The sequence below is a fragment of the Apodemus sylvaticus genome, chromosome 5, assembly GCF_947179515.1.
Source record: "Apodemus sylvaticus chromosome 5, mApoSyl1.1, whole genome shotgun sequence".
In the NCBI taxonomy this organism is placed as follows: domain Eukaryota; kingdom Metazoa; phylum Chordata; class Mammalia; order Rodentia; family Muridae; genus Apodemus; species Apodemus sylvaticus.
The window spans coordinates 7,622,846-7,636,171 of NC_067476.1; the positions used below are offsets into that span (position 1 = coordinate 7,622,846).

General features: G+C 53.0%; 1 protein-coding gene across 1 annotated transcript; it reads right to left on the reverse strand.

The window, feature by feature from the left end:
* Positions 1-2,762: 2,762 nt before the first annotated feature.
* On the reverse strand, positions 2,763-11,175 carry Cel (carboxyl ester lipase). The gene is made up of 11 exons (XM_052181973.1): positions 11,061-11,175; positions 8,765-8,915; positions 8,352-8,474; positions 7,921-8,118; positions 7,054-7,184; positions 6,803-6,910; positions 6,551-6,668; positions 4,898-5,084; positions 4,552-4,755; positions 3,602-3,799; positions 2,763-3,310 (listed from the first exon to the last, which is right to left on the reverse strand). Exons 1-11 carry the CDS (start codon positions 11,124-11,126, stop codon positions 2,962-2,964), a joined length of 1,833 nt encoding a protein of 610 aa, XP_052037933.1. The 5' UTR covers positions 11,127-11,175; the 3' UTR covers positions 2,763-2,961.
* Positions 11,176-13,326: the final 2,151 nt, after the last annotated feature.

The following is a 13,326-nucleotide window of genomic DNA, read 5'->3' on the forward strand; positions in this document are numbered from 1 at the left end:
CGCCCACCTCGTGTGCAGAGGATGAGTGAGCGGGTGATGACTCCGTGCTGCAGCCTCTCAGCACTCCTGGGGTGTTCCCATGGAGAGAATGGCCTCTGCATGGCTGGCGGCAGACGGCAGCTCCAGGGTTCAGTCTCTATAGAGATCGGAGACTGGGGAGTACGGGGGGGGGGGGTGCTGGAGAGATGGCTCTATAGCTAAGAGTACACACGGTGAGGTGTCGGGGAAGTGTGTGGCAGGCAGAGCCCAGAGGCAGGGTTCTTGGAGAGGACTTAGGTTTGGTTCCTAGCGCCTGTACCAGACAACTCACAAGCACCGGTAACCCCCAACGCCAAGGGAGCTGACTCCTGTCTGGCTCCTCAGGCACTGGAACACATGTAGCCAACACTCATACACATATGATAGACAGACAGACAGACAGAGATCCATGAATGGATGGGTAGGTAGGTGGATGGATGGATGGATAGAAGATAGGTAGGTAGATAAATGGATAGATAAGTAGATTGATTAAATAAGTAGATAGATGGGTGATAGATAGGTTGGTGGATGTGAGATAGAACTTAAATATATTTAAAAAGAAAGAAATGGCAGGTTGCAAGTCAGCAAGAAGACTCAACAGGTAAAAGCAGTCATTACTAAGCCCAATAACCCAAGTCTTCTCCTTGGGACCAAAATGGTGGTGAAAAATCCAATTCCTGTAAATGCAATTGTCATGCACACCATATGTTCATAAATAAGTAAATATGTGTAATTTGTAGAAAGAGGGTCTGGAGGGAACGCTTGATTGTTGGTCTTGTAGAGGGCATGAATTGAATTCCACATGGTGGCTCACCACCACATGTATTTTCTAGAAAATCTGATGCCCTGTTCTGGCCTCCAGGCACACACGTAGCACTTGAACACATGTATGTAAAACCTCATACACATGAAAATAACTCAGTCTTTAGAAACAAGCATGATCTGGGTGCTGGAGACATTTCCTGTGTACCATGAAGAAGCGCCCTGGGTTTGATGGCCCGGACCACAGAAGACCATCCAGGATGATTTTCGACATCAACTGTTGGCTTCTACACACATGCACTCACACATATGTAAATACATACACCACACACACGAAAATGGGGGGCAGTACATACCAGAGAGAAATGGAATAGAGAACCGCATTCTTTGAAAAGATGAACAAACGCAACAAGCCTTTAGTGACATCAGCAAAGAGAACCAGGGAGCCCGAGTCATTCCAGCTTGGAAGCGGGAGCATGGCTACCAGTTGTGCATCAGCCAGAAGGAGAATTCAGCATCCTCAGACATCAGCCGGAGACCACAGACAGGCCTCGGGTGCTTCCTCCATCACCCTACACAAGAAGCATCTGGAACAGGCAGATGCTGAAACAGGTCACAAGGGGCTGGGGAGGGGAGGTGGAGGTTTGGTGTCCAGAGGGTGGGGGAAACGTTTTAGAAACAGGTATTGGTGATACAATGTGTAATTCTCCTGAAAATGGTCCAATTAGCCTAAGACGTGTGTCATCACAGCTTGCTAATTAGCATGTCTCATTGTCTCTGGGGTGTGCATGCATGGAGGTCAGAGGACTACTTCACGGAGCAGGTTCTCTTTCCACCTTTATGTGGATTCTTGCGCTCGAACTCAACATGTCAGGCTTCGACAAAGTGCCTTTACCTGCTCAGCCACCGTGCTGACCTATTTAGCACAATTTTAAGAATTTGACACTTGCAGGCTGAACACAATGTCCATCTCTGAGGTGGCAGGGCATGGGAGGCTGAGGCCGGAAGATGTTGAGTTGGAGGCTAGCCTGAGATAGCAAAACTCTGGATTAAAATTATCTCGTTAAGAGTAATTATCCTAAGCTATAGTTCCTAGGCCCAGCTCCTCGGAAAGCTGCTGACAGGGGAGCCCCTGCGCCCAGTGCTTGAGACTAATTGGGCAATACTGCAAGGCCTAGGTTCCAAACAAAAGCCTCTTCAAGGCCGGTTTCCTGACCAAGAGAAAGCTGTCCCACATCTGTGGCAAATTTGGTCACAGTTTAGAGACAAATAGACTTCAAAGCCCTTTGTAAAAGTCTGAGGAGGATCACCTGCAGACGTGGGGCACTGGCCAACCCCTTTCCTAAGGCCACGACACTCCAGATAAGCTGTTAGGGTTCCATGCCTGCTGTGCCATGCCTGGGAAAGCCAGCATGCAGTGCTTAAAGCTGTAGGGTGCCGCTTCTCATTAGCATCCTGGCCTATGAAGTGGGTCCCAGCTTCCTACAGTTGCCTGTGCTGCAGATGGCCCTGCCTCTTTGCCACACATGGCTGGCCAGGGCTGGAGGATGCCCCAGTAGATGGGGCCTCCAGGGTCTCAAGGTGCCTGAAAGAGCCTCCCTCCTTCCTTCCCACTACACTACCTCCAAAGGTAGTCAGTCAGTCAGTCCTTTGATTTCTCCCCCCCCCCCCTCGCCCTCTCTCTTTTGGTTTTTCGAGACAGGGTTTCTCTGTGTAGCTCCAGCTGTCCTGGAACTCACTATGTAGACCAGGCTGGCCTTGAACTCAGAAATCTGTCTGCCTCTGCCTCCCAAGTGCTGGGATTAAAGGCGTGCGCCGCCACCACCGCCCGGCCCATCCTTTGATTTCTGCACCCTTGGGGTTGGAGGGGATGGGCCAAGTGCTCGCCATCATTGATGGGGAGTCTGTTTCAGGAGCAAAGACCAAATGGTGAGGGTTGAGGCTTTATTGAGGGAGAGCTAATAAGAGGAGGACTCTGGGACCAAGGCTTATAAGACTTTATTTATGTATGTATTTTATGTTTGTGGGTACTTTGTCTGCATGTACATCTGCACACCAGTAGACGGAATCGGACAGTTGTGAGCAGCCACGTAGGTGCTGGGAATTGAACACAGGACCTTCAGAAGAACGGTGTGTGCTCTTCATTCCTGACCCATCTCTCCAGGCCCAGCTTATAAGACTTTAGAAGCCAATGGTGGCCGGCATCTGAGCCGCCACGTAGTCACCCGTTGAGGGGACAGGGGCATCCTGAGAGTCGTCTGTTGGGGGCACCGGTGCTGTCTGAGAGTCATCTGTAGGTGGGACAGGGACAACCTCTGAGTCATCCTCAGGGGGAGTGAGGGTGTCCTGGTCACCAGCCACGGTGGGCAGCACCTGGAATGTCACAGCCCAGTACTTGAGGAATTTTTCCCTCAGGTGCTCCTTCACAGAAGCGCTGGTTATCTTGTTAGTGATGTCCAGGTAGTTGCCAGTCTCCAAGGTATAAGGGTACCAGTGTGTGGGCACAGCTGAGTTGCCCATGTTGGGGTCCCTGCAGAGTGAGAAGAGACTGAGCAGGGGCCTACAAAGAGACTGGAGGCCCATGCTCCCAAACTGCTCTGCGCAGACAACATGGAGCTCCCAACCAACCTTTTGAGGCTCTGTCATGGCGAGTGCATGCTTGGCCCTGGGGCTGGGGCAGCAGCTCTACTGTTCATATGCAAACTAGCTACCAAGGCTTGAAGATAAGTTTGCCCAAGGGAGAGAAGAGGCCTACAGGGCCACAAAGAGAGGAACCTTCAAGTGTGCTGTCCTGGGTCCTGGGCTCCACCACACATCTTACCCGCTTTTGGCAAAGTTGGTCCAGTAGGCGATCATGGCTTTGGAGACAGTCCTGTCTTGGGTCCGGTAGCCCAGTGGGGTGGCGAAAGGCTTTCCAAAGACGTACTGGAGGTCATCAGCATGGTCTGCCCCCATCCATTTTGGGTAGATAGGCATCCGTGAAGGGTGGGAAAACAGGTAAGAATAGGTCTTGGCACTCCTGAGGGAAGCAGAGGCAGCTGGGTGGGTAGGGGACTCCCTTTGGAGGTAGGCCCTGAAGGGAGGCTAAGAGAAACAGAGCACAGCCTGGGGGGACCCCTAAGATTCATCAAAAAACTAGGGTTTGTTTGTTTTGTGTAAGACAGGGTTTCTCTGTAGCCTTGCCTGGCCTTGAGCTCACTATGTAGACCAGACTGGCCTTAAACTCAGAGATCTGCCTTCTGAGTTCTGGGATTAAAAATGTGTGCCACTTGGGTTGGAGAGATGACTCAGTGGTTAAGAGCACTGACTGCTCTCCCAGAGGCCCTGAGTTCAATTCACAGCAACCACATGGTGGCTCACAACCATCTGTAATGGGATCCAATGCCCTCTGCTGGTGTGTCTGACAGCTACAGTGTACTCACATACATAAAATAAATAAGCCTTTGGGGAGAAAAGTGTGTGCTACCACGCCCAGCTCTGAACTGGAGTTCTTGATAATAAGGGAAAGAAACACCGTAGCCCATATTCAACTTTTGTGTCTCCACCCTACAATATTCAGAAACCTCCTTCCTCCCATAATCCAGGGTCAAGGATCATTTGTTTTCCACCTAAACTCATATTTCCCACATGATTAGACAAGGTATACACTTCTATCACACTTTTCTCCATAACTGATGGGAACCCCAGAGCTAGGTTCATTTTTTAGTGAGCCAAGAGAACTAGGCAGGCCTCCCATGAGCCTCCCCGGCCAACCCCTTCCCAGACCCTCACTTGGCATGGGCTCTGTGCTGGGCCAGAGCCATCTCCGTGGGGATCAGGAAGAGTACATCAGTCTCAAAGGCCACCACTGTCTTCTTTATGTTCTCCTGGGATGGGTCCTGGGGCCAGGACTCAGTGTAGACGTCAAAGGTGGCTTGGGCACCCTTAAGCCCCTTCGTGACAGTGAGTCCACTGATTAGCCTGTAGAGGTCCTCCCTGCATGGGGACGATGAAACTGCTGTACAGCCCTGGTGTCCACAGGAGGTCTGCCTGTGCTCTCCCCAACATAGCACCCATCTCCCTTCCTCTCATCCTGTGCCACCCAACCCCCTACCGCCCCCCCCCCCCGCCCACTCACTCTGTGACATCCTGTTTGGTCTTGTCAACAGCAGGTATGTCAATGGTAGCAAACAGGTGGCCATCCATGTCATTAGTTCCCGCCAAGTAGTCAATGTCAGCAGTGTTGTTGTACAGGTTGATAGGATCATCGGGAATGAAGTCGCCATCAATTACAGGGATGAAGGCCAGGTAGTGCACAATGGGGTCTGGGTGGGAGAGTCGACGGCTTCTTACACCACTGAGCCAGCGAGCGAGCGAGCGAGCGAGCGCCTGCCTCTTCCTCCTCCTGGCCTTTTGTACTGGACTTGATCTCTGTCCTTTTCTGACCAGACTCAGGTTTCTCAACCCCAGCCCCAGGGACCTTTGGCCACAATCAGTTAGTGATAGGGGTGACTGTCCCGTGTGTGGGATGCTAAGCAGTGTCCCTGCATAACCTGCTACATGTCACTGGCACCCTTCTGGGTGTGCCAGCCAAAAGCATTCCCAAACTTTGGCTCGTGACCTCGTGAAGAGTCCACTGCTCCACAGACCACGGCTGTCTGTCCTGCTCCAGCATCCCTGTCCACTCCCTCTTTCCTTGTTAAACCTATACCAGGGATAAGGTGGCCTGCTGGCCGCCGTGGGTGAGGCCTGTCTGCCCTCCAGGCTTAACAGCCAGTCTGTGCTCTAGCTCAGCAGGCAGAGACGCTGGCTCTCCTTGGGCCCAGCACAGTCTGGCTTTCTTCAGTAGCTTTCCAAATAAAATAGTGTGTTTGAGTGCCAGAGGTGCTCAGAGGTAGAACATCTGCCTGTCATGCACAGGCTGTGGGTTTGATTGATGGCATGGAAAGAGAAAAGACAGAAGGTGCAAACTCTCAGACTGCTAGATTTGCTTTGGAAGGGTAAGCAAAAGAAAGAACTGGCTAGCAGGCTGGTTCTTCATGTCTGCTGGTGGCCGCTCCAGCTGGAAGGACCAAATGCCACAGGAGGTGGAAATTTACAAATGATGGCCACATTTACCAGGAAGCTTCAGAGTCACCATCCAGCATAGTGGCCCCAGGTCTGGGTCTACACATCTCCATGAAACTGTGAATGGGACTTAAGTTTGACTTCTCTGTCCTTCCCTCCCTCCCTCTTTCCCTTTTTTCTTTCCCTCCCTCCTTCCTTCCTTCATTTCTACCTTTCTTTTCTTTCTTTTTTTTTTTGTTTTTTGTTTGTTTGTTTGTTTTCTGGATTTGGTTTTTTCGAGACAGGGTTTCTCTGTATAGCCCTGGCTGTCCTGGAACTCACTCTGAACACCAGGCTGGCCTCGAACTCAGAAATCCGCCTGCCTCTGCCTTCCAGAGTACTGGGATCACAGATGTGCACCACCACCGCCCGGCTTTTTTTTTTTTTTTTTTTTTAAAAGACAGTCTCACTATGTAGCTCTGGCTGGCCCCTCACTGTGTAGACCGGGCAAGCTTTGAACCCACAGAGATCTGCCTGCTTCTTCCTCCTGAATGCTAGGATTAAAGGCGTGCACCTGGCCATGTATGGCTTCTTAAAAGTCCCTGGAGTACTGGAATACATCTCTTTACTACTGGGGCCTGCTAGAGTGTAGAGGGGTCGCCTTTCTGTCTTCTCCCGGAGCTCAGCCTGGCCCTCCAAGGCCCTCCTCTTCCACCCTACAGCCCCACCCAGGAGCAGCACTCACACTCTTGTTTCTTCACAGGCAGCTTGTAGGCCAGGGTCAAGGCCTTGGGATCTGTGATCTTCAGACATCCAGCCATCCTGGCAGTATCCTCTGTGGGGCATCCCACCTTCTTAGCAATCTAGGGAAAGGCAGAGGCAGGTGTGAGGAGGCCAGCCATGAGGTCTGGAATGACTAAGGGCAAACAGAAGGCCCAGGGCAGCGCAGAGATGGGAAAGGTCCCTGCCCTGCCCACTCCTGCCCTGCTGTGCTCACCGTTTTGGCCCAGTAAAGTGGGTTCTTCTGGATGGCCCAGGGGCTCAGTGCCACACCACTCTGACTGATGGCTCGCCGGATGAGGCCCTTGTTGTATGGGGAGAGGGTCTGCAACACCCAGAAGTTCTGTCAACAGGCTATACCTGGGCTCGGGGCTTCCAACCACACCCTGCTCTGACCAGTACCCTAGGCCCCACTGGCTCCCTCCCTTAGTCTTGGGGTCAGACCGTCCACACCAGAGGGCCCCAGACCTGCAGAGAGACACTGGCACCTCCAGCAGATTCCCCAAAGATGGTGATGTTATCGGGGTCCCCACCAAAGGCTGCAATGTTCCTCTTCACCCAGGCGATAGCCATGTGCTGATCTCGAAGGCCAAAGTTACCTGAGGGCAAGGGGAAAGCCTTCATCAGGAGGGCCCTCAACTAAACCCGGAGGAGGTTAGAGATTACACAGCGTCAGTGTGAACAGGAACCACCACTCCCCAGAAGGGCAAATGGTGGGTCTCCAGGAGGCTGAGCGTAAAGGGGAGTAGCCCGGGAGGGTGGGGAGAGGGTGGGAGGTGTGGGAGCTACAGCCAGCAGTAGCTCTGCTGGACTCCATCCTGCACGTTTCCTCCTACTGTCTGTCTTTCCTTTGGCATCTATGTCTACCTGATTACCTCAGCTTTCCTATTGGTCTCCAGGACTCAACTTTGAACCTTTGCCATTCTCTGTCTCTTGGCCTCTCCCATTTCCCAGTGGCTGCCTCAGGCTCCCACGCCCCACAGTTTAGCTTCAGTACCCCAACTCTGTGAAGGTTCTGGGCCTTCCCTCAGCTGTCAGGTTAGAAGCTTCTGAAGTGTGTCTCTGCTGGGCTCAGAGTTCACAGGGTCCTGCACATTCACTATTTCCACTCTTTGTTTGTTTGTTTTGGTTTTGGTTTTGTTTTTGTTTTTGTTTTGTTTTTTGAGACAGGGTTTCTCTGTGCAGCCCTGGCTGTCCTGGAACTCACTCTGAAGACCAGGCTGGCCTCGAACTCAGAAATCCGCCTGCCTCTGCCTCCCAAGTGCTGGGATTACAGGCGTGCGCCACCACTGCTCAGCACTATTTCTGCTCATATGGTCAGAGGCTCCAACATACCTGGAAGGTTAGCATCCCCAGTGCTAAGGAAACCCAAGGGTCCAACACGATAGTTGAAGGTGACCACAATGACGTTGCCCCGAGTGGCGATCTCCTCTCCGTCATACAGGTAGTTTTTGAGAAAATTGGCCCCTTGGCCAGACCCCATGAGGAAGGCACCTCCATAGATCCAGACCATCACAGGCAGGTTGTGGGACACTGAAAGGGGCAGACGGGGACTTCACCAACAGGCCCTCTCCCCAACCAGCTCGGTCCCCCTACTGGAGCCGGTGCTCAGCCAGGGCTGTGAGGATCAGCAGGGGGCACCCCTCCTCGCCCCAGTGCTGATTTCAGAGCTGTTGAGCTTGGCAGCAGCAAATGGAACCCAGACCAGGCCTTGGAGCTCTGTGGTGGAGGTGAGGTGGGGTCCTCTGGGAAATTGGGATCCAGACCTTGCTTCCAGCCCTGGGGGACCCAGATATTGAGGTAGAGACAATCTTCTTGCCCATAGGTGCTGTCCTGGGTGATGGTGGCCTGTAGGCATCGTTTCTTGAAGTCTGTAGCCTTCAGGGTCCCTACAGTGAGAGAATGGCAAGGTATGAAGGGAACCAGCCAGGGTCAGCCCAACACCCAGCACCCAGCACCAACTTGCCAGCCAGGGTCAGCCCAGCACCCAGCACCCAGCACCTCTTCCCAGCCAGGGTCAGCCCAGCACCCAACACCCAGCACCTACCTTACCAGCCAGGGTCAGCCCAGCACCCAGCACCCAGCACCTACCTTACCAGCCAGGGTCAGCCCAGCACCCAGCACCTACCTTACCAGCCAGGGTCAGCCCAGCACCCAGCACCCAGCACCCAGCACTTACCTTGCCAGCCAGGGTGACGCTGAGGATTCTCCAGGGTCTTGGCAGTGGCAAAGGGGATGCCCTTGAAGATGTCAACAGAGTCACCACCCAAGAGACTGAGCTTCTTGTTGACGCCCTCCACGAAACCACCTTCTGTGTACACAGCACCCAGCTGTAGGTGAGACAGGGCAGGGTCAGCTGGGCTTCTGCTTGGCTAGCCTGAATCCAGAGTGACTGACTGAGTGGGCTCCTGGATGCCAGCAGGTCCTCTCCCAGGTGCTGGAGGAGCTGATTCCCTTTCTTCCAAGACCCTGACATATCCTTCTTCAACTATCTGAGGCCACTTCCGCCCATGTCAGCTAAGCTGGAGTGACAGTCTTGATCTCAACTAAGGCCTGGGGCCTCAATTTCCCCATAGGTAACAGCACCTTCTCCTTAAGGCTTGACGGCTGTCAGAGGGAAGGCTGTCAGAGGGAAGGCCTGTCCAGCTGCAGATGGTGGTGGATGCCCAGTGCTTCCAGAATGCTGCTGCTGCTTCTTTTCTTCTTCTTATTTTGAGTCAGTGTTTCTCTGTGTAGCCCTGGCTGTACTGGAACTCACTCTGTAGACCAGGCTGGCCTCGAACTCAGAAATCTGCCTGCCTCTGCCTCCCAGAGTGCTGGGATTACAGGCGTGTGCCACCACCGCCCGGCTCCAGAATGCTTCTAACATAGCCAGAGGTTTCTGAGATTCCCCCTCTCCTTCCCTCACTTCTCCCTACTGCCTTCCCAGATAGGCATGGAACTGGTGACCCCATGTCCAGGTCTTCACAGGGCCAATCAGTACTGCTATTTGGTGTCCATCCTCAACCAGAGGCCTGGAGTCAGGTACTCATCTGCCCACTGTCCCTGCAAACTGAAGTGCAGGGGCTTTCCCACCAGAAGTTGTTCTGTTGAGATGAGGCTGTCTAACCTCTGTGCGGTGCATGTACCCTCCTCTCCTGCCTGCATCAGTCCAGGGCACATGCAGGAGCAGCTCTGCTTACTTGGCAGTGGTGATCGAATGGCCTCCTGCTTCTCCTCTGTGCAAGGCTTCAGGGAGGGGGAGCAGGTGGCCTGTAGCTGCAGGCCCAAGCTGGGATCCCAGCAGCCCTTAAAATCCAGGCTGATGGACCCCCTACCATTCTGGGTAAGGAAACTGAAGAAAGGAGCCAGGAGATGACACGACACAGATCTCATTAGGGCACCTAAGATTCTTGGTTACTGGGAGGAGTCAGAAAGCCAGCTGAGGTGTGTGTGTGTGTGTGTGTATGTATGTGTGTGTGAGTGTGTGTGTGTGTGAAAGAGAAAGAGAGAGAGAGAGAGAGAGAGAGAGAGAGAGAGAGAGAGAGAGAGATGCCACCTCTCAGAAGTATGTTTGTGCGATAGTGGTTGATTTGAGTGCTTCAGGTTGGGCCAGATGTAGTGACCCTGGGCAGTGGCAGGATGGGTATGCTGGCAGTGGGGGGACAGTTCAGGTCCTTCTAACACCCTAAAAAAACACCTCTTCCAAAAAAGCAAATGACTTCCTTCCCTTGGCAGGAGCCCAGGACCAGAACCGCAACTCCCAGGCTCCAGGAGGGGGAGGATGGTCTCCAGAGCCCAAGAAAACAAGACAAGGGGAGAGTTTTAGTGAATTTCTGGGGCCCCTGTTCAGAGACCTACGCCATCTTTCTGCACCTGTGGCGCTTTCTGTGACTCGTCCTCACATCCCCAAGGATGGTTAAAGGGCAGATGTTCCAGGCGCCCAGCAGACTGGTGCTGCCTCCCTCCTCAGGGCGCTGGAGGGGAGCCTTGCGCACAGCAGGTGGGTGTGGCCCCTTCTCAGGAGGAGCAGGAAATGGAGGGTGCTTGGGAGACAGAGCCCTAATTTGGAACAGACATTTCAGGGGTTTCTGTTTGAGAACAGGATGTGTAACATCAGGCAAGCTGCTTCTCTCTTGGGAGGGACCTCCTCTAGAAAAGGAAAAGCCAGGGTCTCGGGAGTGGGTTTGCCAGACTTAGGCATACCCGAAACCACAGAGCAATAGTGGGCTTTTAGTATAAACCTTTCAAACAGTGCATGGGACATCCTTACATAAAACTGTTCCTGGTATGAGATTCCAGTGCAATTTTGCATGGTTCACTGGGCTTCATGTGAATAAGACAAACTGGGTGTCTCAGGCAGGACCAGAGTTTGGAGTGCTATTGGGCTCGCTGGCCTCTTACTCCGTCCCTTTGTCCCTTTCTGTGCTCTGTCCCAGTTCCCAGATCTTACTGAATGAGAGAGAGCTGTAATCCCTTGTAGGACTCTGGCTTACCTTTGCAGCACAAGCTGCTGCCAAGCAGCAGGTGAGGCCAAGAAACAGAACCTCCAGGCGCCCCATGGTGAGTGTCTGCCTCTAGGCAGCCTTCTCGCCTCTTCTCCAGTATTTATGGAGCTGGGGCCAAGGTCATGTGTGTGCATACCATGTATACACAGACACACAGGTGTAGGATGGCCCATTTTTCCCAGGTCAGGCTGGCCCTGAGCACCCGGAGTGGTGCCCACAGTGCACCTGTGTGGGTTACTGCCCACCTGGGAGCAGAGGCAGGTGGCATGGATGTTATGAAGTGCCTCTCAGGGCCAACCCTGGCTGCGTGCTAGGTGCTCTGCATTGTCCTATCAGGGTTCAGTTAGTGTTGCCTTCAGAAAAGTGGGTGGGCTTCATCTTGAGGTACTGAATGTCCCCTACCTTAGTGGGGAGTCTATGAGGACTCCTGAGCCAGAGATGGCTGCCTGCTACTGGGCGCTGGTGTGGTTGATCCTTGGTAAGTCAGAGGGCTCAAGTAATGAATGCACTAGGGTATGGGGTAGTACAGGCTGAGCTGGGTGCATGAAGCAGAGTCCTGGCAGGGGAGGGCATGGTGGCACAGATGGAGGGGGAGCTCACTGAGCAAAACCTGGCATGGCTCACTTACCAGGGCTGGGTGGAAAGGGTAATGTTTCGCATCTGTGCCTCGCTAGGGGTAGGTGGGGCTCCCTGGGAATACCAGGCACACCCAGGCAGAAAAGGACAAAGCCCAGAAGGAATAGATGCACAGAACGATGGAGGGAGGGAGGGGGAAAGTACTGGGCCTGGAGGCAAAGGCCAGTAAGAGGTCATCAGAAAGTAGGCCACCATCCTAGGGATGTGTACCTTAGCTACCAGGAAAAGGTTATCCTGGTGCCAGATCATAAACCAAGTCTGAAGAGGTTCCTTTTCGGGTGTTCAGCTGCCTTGGAACGGCTCTTTATGATAGACACCAGGAAGGCACAGCTGGTCAGGCAGAGCCTGTCTTCCCAGGCCGGTAGCCCCTCCCCTCTGGGAGCCCAAGTTCCCAGCTCAGATCATGGCTTCACTTGTGCCAGAGCATAGGGGTGGGAGTACAGATCTATGACCACTAGTGTGTCCATGTGCTCTGCCCAATCCAGTGTGCAGGTCTCCACAGCCCACAGTAGGTGTGCAGATGAGCCCGGGGGGGGGGGCAGGAGGAAGCTGGGACACAGCAGAGATGGGGTACATTAAAGGCAGTTCTGTACTGGGGAGTGCCGGCTTGAGACAAGGCAGGGGACCTAGGGCACACAAGAGGCTGCTCTGTCACCAGCTTGGTCAAGAAGGGGAGCCCCCATGTCCACTCCCCAGCACTGGAGTGACTCTACAGTGACACACCCACAAGGACACATCTCTGTCACATAGCACAGTAGTGCTGGCTGCTGCTGACACTGGATAAATTTGTTTGATTCCAGGGCCACAGTTATGATGCTCAGAGCCCATGAGCTCCTGAAAGGCTGGGCTGAAGGCATCAAAGCAGACAGAGGAACACAAAGATAACTAACCCCAAAACACAAACACACCAGTAATTTTAAAAGGGGTTGGGTTTGGGGAGGGGCAGGTGAATGAGTTCAAGAGAAAATTTTTCCTAAAAAACAAAACCCACCAACTTTGATGCCACATAAAGTGCCACATAAAGTAGAATTGCCACCACAACCTAGGCCAGGCCTGCTGCCATCAGAGAGCATGGCAAGGGCAGGTCCTGCAGTTCCCAGGAGACAGCCTAAAGGACGCAGTGGGCCCAGTCTGTATGAGTTCCCGCCAGACACCTGCCTGCTAAATTCACCCCAAGGACAAAGAGCAGAGGCTTAAATGGCCCTAAGCAGTCTTACGACTTCGTGTACTTTGTCTGATTTGTCAACTGTTAAACATATGTACTTCAGGGATTTGTTATTTTAAATTATGTCTCTGGAGCGTGTACACAAGTGCAAGCCTTCAGAGGCCAGGGTGGGGGCACTGGGAAGGACTGGAAATTACTGGGAATCACGTTAAGGATGGTAATCGACTTCATGTATTAGCTTGACTAATATGGTGTCCAGTTATTTGGCCAAAGTGGACATGGTAGTGCACATCTTCAATCCCAGCACTCAGGAAGCAGAGGCAGGAGGATCTTTGAGTTCAACATCAGCCTGGTCCACACAGTGAGTTCTAAGACAGATACATAGAGAGAGCCTGTCTCAAAAGAAACAAACAAAAAACCACCCAAGGACAACCTCTAAAACATTTGGCCAAG

What these genes read in the sequence shown, in the direction of transcription:
- Cel (XM_052181973.1), bottom strand. Translation starts at nt 11,126, where the DNA reads ATGGGGCGCCTGGAGGTTCTGTTTCTTGGCCTCACCTGCTGCTTGGCA. An exon ending in GTGCCAGTGTCTCTCTGCAG is followed by an intron (nt 6,911 to 7,053) that starts GTCTGGGGCCCT and finishes TGGGTGTTGCAG; the next exon opens with ACCCTCTCCCCATACAACAA. An exon ending in CAGCACAGAGCCCATGCCAA is followed by an intron (nt 3,800 to 4,551) that starts GTGAGGGTCTGG and finishes TGCTTCCCTCAG; the next exon opens with GAGTGCCAAGACCTATTCTT.